This window comes from Hemitrygon akajei, chromosome 20 (genome assembly GCF_048418815.1).
Source record: "Hemitrygon akajei chromosome 20, sHemAka1.3, whole genome shotgun sequence".
In the NCBI taxonomy this organism is placed as follows: domain Eukaryota; kingdom Metazoa; phylum Chordata; class Chondrichthyes; order Myliobatiformes; family Dasyatidae; genus Hemitrygon; species Hemitrygon akajei.
In genome coordinates this window covers 64,507,254-64,515,529 of record NC_133143.1, presented here as the reverse complement: position 1 = coordinate 64,515,529, position 8,276 = coordinate 64,507,254, and the positions used below count along the sequence as shown (strand labels likewise).

General features: G+C 44.7%; 1 protein-coding gene across 5 annotated transcripts in view; it reads left to right on the top strand.

Moving 5' to 3' along the window:
- The first annotated feature begins 1,538 nt into the window (after window positions 1–1,538).
- colq (collagen-like tail subunit (single strand of homotrimer) of asymmetric acetylcholinesterase) overlaps window positions 1,539–8,276 on the top strand; it is a 98,115-nt gene continuing 91,377 nt past the window's right edge. The window contains exons 1-2 of one of the 5 annotated variants that reach the window (XM_073024489.1): window positions 1,539–2,176; window positions 4,131–4,329. In XM_073024489.1, the coding sequence (XP_072880590.1) occupies window positions 4,164–4,329 (166 nt within the window). In that variant the 5' untranslated portion in view covers window positions 1,539–2,176; window positions 4,131–4,163. The remainder of the gene's footprint in view (window positions 2,177–4,130; window positions 4,330–8,276) is intronic. The other 4 variants (XM_073024488.1, XM_073024487.1, XM_073024490.1 and 1 more) reach the window with 4 other exon arrangements.

Genomic DNA, 8,276 nt, shown 5'->3' with positions numbered 1-8,276 from the left:
AGCCCCTGATTGTCAGTAATGAGAAGAGATTGTGGAGGTCTCCCATTTTGCGGCATCGCCGTTTGAAGATGTCCTGGATGCTGGGGAAGTTACTGTCCATGTCGATGCTGGCTGCATTTACAACCCGCTGCAGCTTTTCTCGCGGTCCCATGTAGTGGCCAGTCCAAAGCAAGACCGTGTAGTCCACCACACATCTGTAAAAATTTGCTAGTCTTAGCTGACATACCAAATCTCCTCAAACTACCAATGTACCGTAGCCGCTGGCGTGCTTTCTTCGTAATTGCATCGATATGTTGGCCCGGGATAGATCTTCAGAAATGTTGACACTAAACAGCTGACACCTCGATGAGGACGGGTGTGTGTGTGTGTGTTCCCTCGACTTCACCTTCCCGAAGTCCATTATGAATTTGATAAATCAATGATTTATTTTCGGAATATTGCGTAAAAGCTTCTTGGAGCTCGTCATCAATTTTGCCTGCAGTTTTCATTAATTAAATGGAGCTCTTAATGAAAGAGAAAACGATTGATTTAACCTCCGGTTGTCCACAAAATATATTAGTTCCCACTATGCACACTGAGGAATAGCTCTCTCCTTAATTGCATAGCTACTAATTCAAGAATAAAGCGGCGCGGTTTAAGGGATTTTGATTTACTTGGTGGAACGGATCAATAAGCACGTTATCGTCTTCCAATGCGGACCCGTCTATGTTAGACTGACCAAGCGTGCGGTAAGATCTCATACGGAACGGTCTATGTTAGACTGACCAGACTCCAACGCCTGGTTAAAACCTCATTGGGGCTTTATTTGAGCCACACGCAGAGGAGAGATATATGCCAATCCGTTCTGTTACGGGTTAGTTCCCGAGTTTAACTGTACAGTTCAGGTTACACGCTGGCGTTCTGTGCACAGACTCAACGAGGGAAGGGTCACACCATTAGCGTCACACCTGTAGTTGCTTTAAGGGGAATAGTCAGAGTTGGAAGACACAACTGAGTCCTGACGAAGGGTCTCGGCCCGAAACGTCGACTGTACTTCTCCCTATAGATGCTGCCTGGCCTGCTGCGTTCCACCAGCATTTTGTGCGTGTTGCAAACAATTTATATAACTTTTATATAAGGGGAGGAGTTGATATATTGATCTTGGTATCTATCCCATTATTCTTGTAAACCTCGCACGAAGCACCACCAATAGATTCATTCAGATTCTTTCTTCACATGTACATCGAAACATACTGTACAGTGAAATGCGACGTTTGGGGTAATATCCGACATACCGGCTTCGCTCGCCTCGGCGCTGAACAGGTTCTGTGGCTGTGGACTCACTTTCGGGGACTCTGCAGTTCGTGTTCTCTGTGTTATTTGTTCACGCTTTTACTTGCTTGCACGATTTGTTCTTTTTTCGCAGATTGTCGGTCTTGGTTGTGTGGCCTTCTCCGCCGATTTTTATCATGTTTCTTTGTTTTAGGCCGTCAGCAAGAAGATGTTTGTATACGGTATGCATACCTGGAAAATACATGTTCTTTAAACTTTGACACTTGAACCCCTGGGGGATGTGCTGGGTGCAGCCCGCAAGTGTCGCCACACATTTCGGCGCCAAGATACCATGCCAACAATGTTAACGTGAGCAACCACAGCAGCAGTCGTCAGGTTTAAACGTGTCCCGGTGCAGTTAGGTGTGGGATCTTTCCCATCGATAGTGGGCTGTTGCCTTGTTATCATGTTTGGGTAAAGGGGGGAGAGGGGAGGGAAGCACCAGAGGTATCAATAAACCAAATGTTCGCGAGGTAAACTGATGGGATATCTGATTCGAATGGCCGTGAGGGAGGTGCAACGCGATCTGCCAAATTGCTGAGACATTCTTTTTTCTCGATTTCTCGTCGATCCCAAGAGAGGATGCGACTTCTCCAGGGAAGCCAGTCGAACTTGAGACATTTCTGCATCGCATTACTTGCCCTGGCTTCAAGGGGGGGAAAAAAAGTGAGGCATTCAAAACAGAACCAACGCAGTGAAAATAGATGAAAATCATACTCGATATTGTCCCAGCCGCCTTGAGATCTCGACCACACGCGCCAGTAGAGGGTAAATTGCGTTGACATTGCGTTTCCAGCCGGCGCAATGGGATCATAACAAAGAGGGACGTTAAGATTAACCCCTCAGAAATAAATGATCGAAACAGGTAAGTCAGAATGAAGCGGTCAACAAAATATTTTTAAACCTCTGTGTAATGTGCTGATTCAAATTTTAATCAGTTTTTCCGTTTAAATCGAGCTACCCTGTTGCCCCTCTGATAAGTGCGCTGAATCTTAAATACATGTCTTGTTATTACAATCTGTCTGGCTGCATCATTGTGTGGTACGGAAGCTGCAAGGCATCGGACCACAAGACCACAAAACCGCCGAGGATCACCGGGTTCTCATTCCCCCGATTTGCGACATTTACCGTGAACGTTGTACACGAAGGGCCCGGAGCTTTGCTGAAGATCCCCACCACAGTCTCTTTGACCCACTACTATCAGGAAAGAGGTGTAGGAGCCTCGGGGCTAGGACTGTCAGACCTGGTAACAGTTTCTTACCTCAGGCTGTGAGACTAATGAATACCCTGCCACCACAAGATCTGGTCACTAGGAGAGCGAGCTAGTTACTTTTTACCTGTGCTGCGAACTACATGCAATTTGGATTATATTTTATTAACTTATTTGTGGTCGTACGTTGTTTTATGTGCTGCGCATGATACACGTTTTGAAGGTACACCGTGATCCGGAGGAACGTTGTTTCGTTTGATTGTATATATGTACGGTGTGTGTGTGGGGGGGGGGGGGGGGGGAGAACAATAAACTTGAACTTGAATCTCAGAATTTCTTGGGAGATGTGAAATGCTTCGTTGTATGTGATCTTGAACAAAAGAGACCAAAACTAAACACCAACACAAATTTTAGAGTCAGAAGTGGCATTTTGTTTGCTCAGGGAGATAGATCAAAGATTAGTCTAGTACTAGAATTAGGATTAACAGGGTGGATACGTTTCTTTTTATTGGCGGTAAATGATGTGGTTAATTAATTCCCTATTAACATATTTATGTTACTAGAAGTGATACTGGACCAGCCTCTAATAGATATAATAATATTGATAATATATAATAATAGAATAGATCCAGTCCTAAAGAAGGGTCTCAGCCCGAAACGTCTCATCTCCATAGATGCTGCCTAACCTGCAGAGTTCCTCCAGAACTTTGTGTGCTTTTTTTGGATTTCCAGCATTTTTCGTGTTTGAGATGGTGGTAGTTCCTCTAATTGAGTTAATAGTGGTGCTGCTTACAGGGTTGTTAATGTAAGTGACATCCGATAGGGAGGAAAGGGGTGTTGTCGCCATTAAGATTGACAATACATGCTGTTTGTTTTGGGATTAGGATTAATAATATATTGGCGTTAGTGTTGACGGGCCGACATTTGAGCTCCTACTCTATTGTTGGTGACTGGGTTTTTTTTAAAAAGTAAAGTCATTGCTCCTTTGAAGGCTGGCAAATTTTCTCCCAAAGTTGAAGGCAAAAAAAAAGACAAATTAACAATTCCGGCTATTGCATTTCAGTGTTGGCGCATGCAATGTAGATAACACATAGAAAATGCAGGAGGAACTCAGGAACCAAGGGTCTCGGCCCGAAACGTCGACAGCTTATTCCTCTCCATAGATGCTGCCTGACCCGTTGAGTTCTTCCTGTATTTTGCGTGCGTTGCTCTGGATTTCCAACATCTGCAGAATCCCTTGTCTTCTGCTTGCAACAGGGGCACGATTTTAAAATATTAGATTGGAAATTTAAGATGGAAAGGTGGTGTGTCGGGGGGTGTGTGTGCGTGCGCGCGGGCGCACGCTGGAAATTATTGGTAGTCTTTAAGTTAAGACAAAGCTTCTGTCGCGGGTCCTTTGAAAGAGACCTTCGCCTTCAGAGCATGAAGTGATCAATATCCTGTTTGACCTGGGCCACGAAAGCGCGGCTCTTTTCTAGGGATGAGGGCTGGGGTTTTTAGGATATCCACGCTGCCCGACAGTCCAGATCTATTGATCGCGTTCAGTGTCTAATGACCGCGGTGGGGCTTGTGTTGTGAAAGCAGCTGATTGCTTTCTGGTTAAATATAGCCGGTGTGCAGCAAGGAAAAGATCTAATGGGAAATGCCCGGCATTCCTCTCCAAAGGGCTTCAGCGACGCCAGCGTCAGGTTTGAACGGCAGCCGAGCCGGGATGTTCCCGATCGCTTTCGGTCTTTGGCTCCAGCTCCTTCTCTGCCACGGATTGGCTGAATCCACCTTCTTGGACAATGCTTTTCCCTTGCAAGCAGGTATGATACAATATTATTCTGCCATCCAACATATTTTGCTTGTAGCTCTGTGCATGTCGTCAGCAGTGTGCGTAACTGAGCGAACCCAACACCCCTGGTTCGGCTAAGATTGTCCTGGTGAATGTAGGGTCCCACCGGACAACCGACCTGGCGTGTTATCGGGACATTAACTTGTTTGCATGGCCCAGTGTTAGATTTCTAATATTGTAAGCTGGCGCGTTTCTACGTTCATTCTATTTCCGTCCCTCAACCGGGGAGAGAGGACAGGGTCCCAACGCAGGTTCTCTTTCTAAAAATATTCCGGGTCTCTTCCTCATTGCTATGGGATCCAATCGGATGTGAGAGGGTAAACATCAGCTGGCTCCCAACATATCACATATTCTGCCAGGTCTCCTGAAATAACTCGCTCAGCCGACGAGACTTCGCGGGAAACTATTTCTAATTGTTTGTGGATGTTGTCTTGGGAACCACCAAGTTAGCCGGGAATACGCATATTTAGTTCGCGTTACAAAACACAGCAACTGAGAAGTTGTCAAAGAACATGTTTAGTTTGAAAACCATTTCAGATGTAACGATTGTGCAACAGATCTTTTACGTGACATTTAGAGTCTGTATAATTTCATTAAAGACTGCCGTTTCCAATTCGTTTTATAATAGAACATTCACTGAGAATATTGAGACTTGGCCCGAGTAGAGTTTTGTAATACTTCGTGCACTGCGAGCTGACATATGTATCAAATACGATATTAAACTGGGATAAAGGCCTTTTTTTATACAGATAAATACTGTCTGTTTGACAGATAAATACCGTCAGAAAACGTAGCGGCTCGGCTGCAAAGCAGAGCAGCAGAGACGATTTAGTGGTGACCGATAAGTTTACTAATAGACCGCAACATAAAAAGCCACGAGGAGCCGCCAAACAAGGGAGACCGGGAACTAAGCACAACAGACAACTTCAGGCAGTGACTGAAGGCCAGCTGGTTCAATGAGTGGACATGGACTGTGGATGAGAACTGGGGTCAAATAGGCTGCAGGTGATGAGTCTGGAATGAGCTGCAGGTGAATCCAATAGCTGGGCAGAAATTGGGAGGTTCAAAGGTGCATTTTATTATCAAAGTATGTATGCAGATTACAACTCTGAAGTTTGCCGTCTCCAAATAGCCATGGAATACAGAAAACCATATAAGTAGTTGAACAAAAGATATCAACCCCCCCCCCCCATATCATGAAAGGAAAAGGAAACACAAACTCGCAAACTCCAAAAAACACATCCGCTTCCTTGCACAAAAACTAATGGATTGACCCACGCCCCCCAGCCCACCATACTGCAATAAGAAAGAATGGCCAAGAACATGAAAAACACATAGAACTGAAAAGAGCCAATTCGAACTACAGTCCAATCCATAAATCTCAGAATTTCGATTACACCTTTGAGAACATTGGGAGCCAGCGGCTCCACTGAGGGCAGTAACACAAACCAGCGGCCCCACCTATGGCAGTCACTCATACCAGAGGCCCCTCCAATAGCAGCTCCTCGAACCAGCAGCCCTTCCAACAGCAACAACTTGAACCAGCAGCCTCTCCAAGGGCAGAGACTTGAACCAGCAGCCCCTACAAGGGCAATGATTCAACCTGCCCTTGTGGTGCCTGCAAGTGCAGGCTGGGAGGAGTCAGCTGGAGCAGCTCTGACAAATACAATGGGATTTAAATATTTGAAAATTATAGGCTAAAGTGAGCCTGACATCAGTAGTGGGAAATTTATTGGAAGGTATTCTAAGGGTCTGGATATATAAGTATTTTGATAGACATGGACTGATTAAGAATTGTTAGCATTGCTTCATGCATGGTAGATCAAGTCTAACCAATGTTCTAGAGATTTTTGAGGAAGCTACCAGGAAAGTTGATGAAAGCAGGGCAGTGAATGATGTCTACATGGACTTCAGCAAGGCATTTTGCAAGATCGTGCATAGGAGGTTGGTCAAGAATGTTCAGTTGCTTGGCATTTAAGATGAGGTAGTAAATTGGATTAGACACAGGCTTTGCGAGAGAAGCAAAGAGCAGTAGCAGATGGTTGCCCCTCTGACTGAAGGTTGGTGACTAGTGGAGTGACACAGAGATCAGTGCTGGGTGTTGTTGTTTGTCATCTACATCAATGATCTGGGTGATAGCGTGGCTAACTGGATCAGCGGACGACACCAAGATTGGGGATGTAGTGATAAAGGCTATCATGGCTTGCAGTGGGATCTGGGACAGTTGGAAAAATTGGCTGAAAAATGGCAGGTGGAATTTAATGTAGACAGGTGTGAAGTCTTGCACTTTGGTCGGACCAACCAGCATAGGTCTTGCATAGTGAACAGCTGGGTAATGAAGAGTGTGTTAGAATCAAGGGATCTGGGAATACTGGTTCATAATTCATTGAAAGTGGCATTACAAGTAGATAGGGTCATAAAGAAAGGTTTTGGCACATTGGCCTTCATAAATCAAAGTATTAAGTACAGGAGATGGGATGTTATGTTGAAGTTCTATAAGACATTGATGAGGCCTGATATGGAGTATTGTGTGCAGATTTGGTCCCTTACCTTTAGGAATGATAAATAAGGTTGAAAGAGGACAGAGAAAATTTATAAGGATGTTACCGGGTCTGAAGGACATGAGTTATAAGGAAAGATTGAATAGATTAGGACTTTATAAGTTCATAAGACATAGGAGCAGAGTTAGGCCATTCAGCCCATCGAATTTGCTCTGCCATTCCATCATAGCTGATCCAGGATCCCTCTCAACCCCATACACCTGACGTCTTGCCATAACCTTCGATGCCTTGACCAAGCAGCAAACTATCAATTTTTGCTTTAAATATACCCACGGTCTTGGCCTCCATAGCTGTCTGTGGCAGAGCCTTACACAGATTCACTACTCCCTGGTTTAAAAAAATCCTTCTTACCTCTGTTCTAAAGAGTCTCCCTCAATTTCAAGGCTGTGCCCTCAAATTATGGACACCCCTACCATAGGAAACATCCTCTCCTCATTCATGTTATCTAGTCCTTTCAACATTTGGTTTCAATGAGATCCCCCTGCATTCTTCTAAATTCCAGTAAGTGCAGACCCAAAGCTGCTAAATGCTCCTCATGTGTTAAGCTCTTCATTCCCGGATTCATCCTTGTGAACCTCCTCTGGACTCTCTAATGACAACACATCCTTTCTGAGATATGGGGCCCCAAAACTGTTGACAATACTCCAAGAGTGGACTGATCAGTGTCTTGTAAAGCCTCAGCATTATCTCTGTTTTCATATTCTATTCCCTTTGGAATGAATGCACAGACTCAACCCTCAAATTAACCTTCTGGGAGTCTTATCTGAGGACTCCCAAGTCCTCTCTAAGCACCTCTGATGTTTGAATTTTCTCTCCATTTAGATAATATCTGCAATTTTGTTCCTTTCACCAAAATACATTATCATACATTTCCCAACACTGTATTCCATCTGCCACATTTTTGCCCATTTGTCCAATTTGCCTTAAGTCGTTCTACAATCACATTGCTTCCTCAGCACTACCTACCCCTTCATCTATCTTCGTATCATCTGCAACTTTGCCACAAAGCCATCAACTCCATTATCTAAATCATTAACAAACAATGCGAAAAGAAGCAATCCCAATACTGACCCCTGAGGAACACCACTAGTCACTCACAGCCAAGCAGAAAGGGCCCCCTTTATTCCCAGTCACTGCCTCCTGCCTGCCAGGCATTCCTCTGTCCACACCAGTATCTTTCCTGTAATGCCATGGGATCTTATCTTGTTAAGCAGCCTCATATGTGGCACCTTATCAAATGCCTTCTGAAAATCCAAGTAAGTGACACCCACGGCCTCTCGTTTGTCCACCCTGCTTGTTACATACTCGAAGAACGCTAACAGATTTGTCAGGCAAGATTTCCCCTTACCGAAACCAT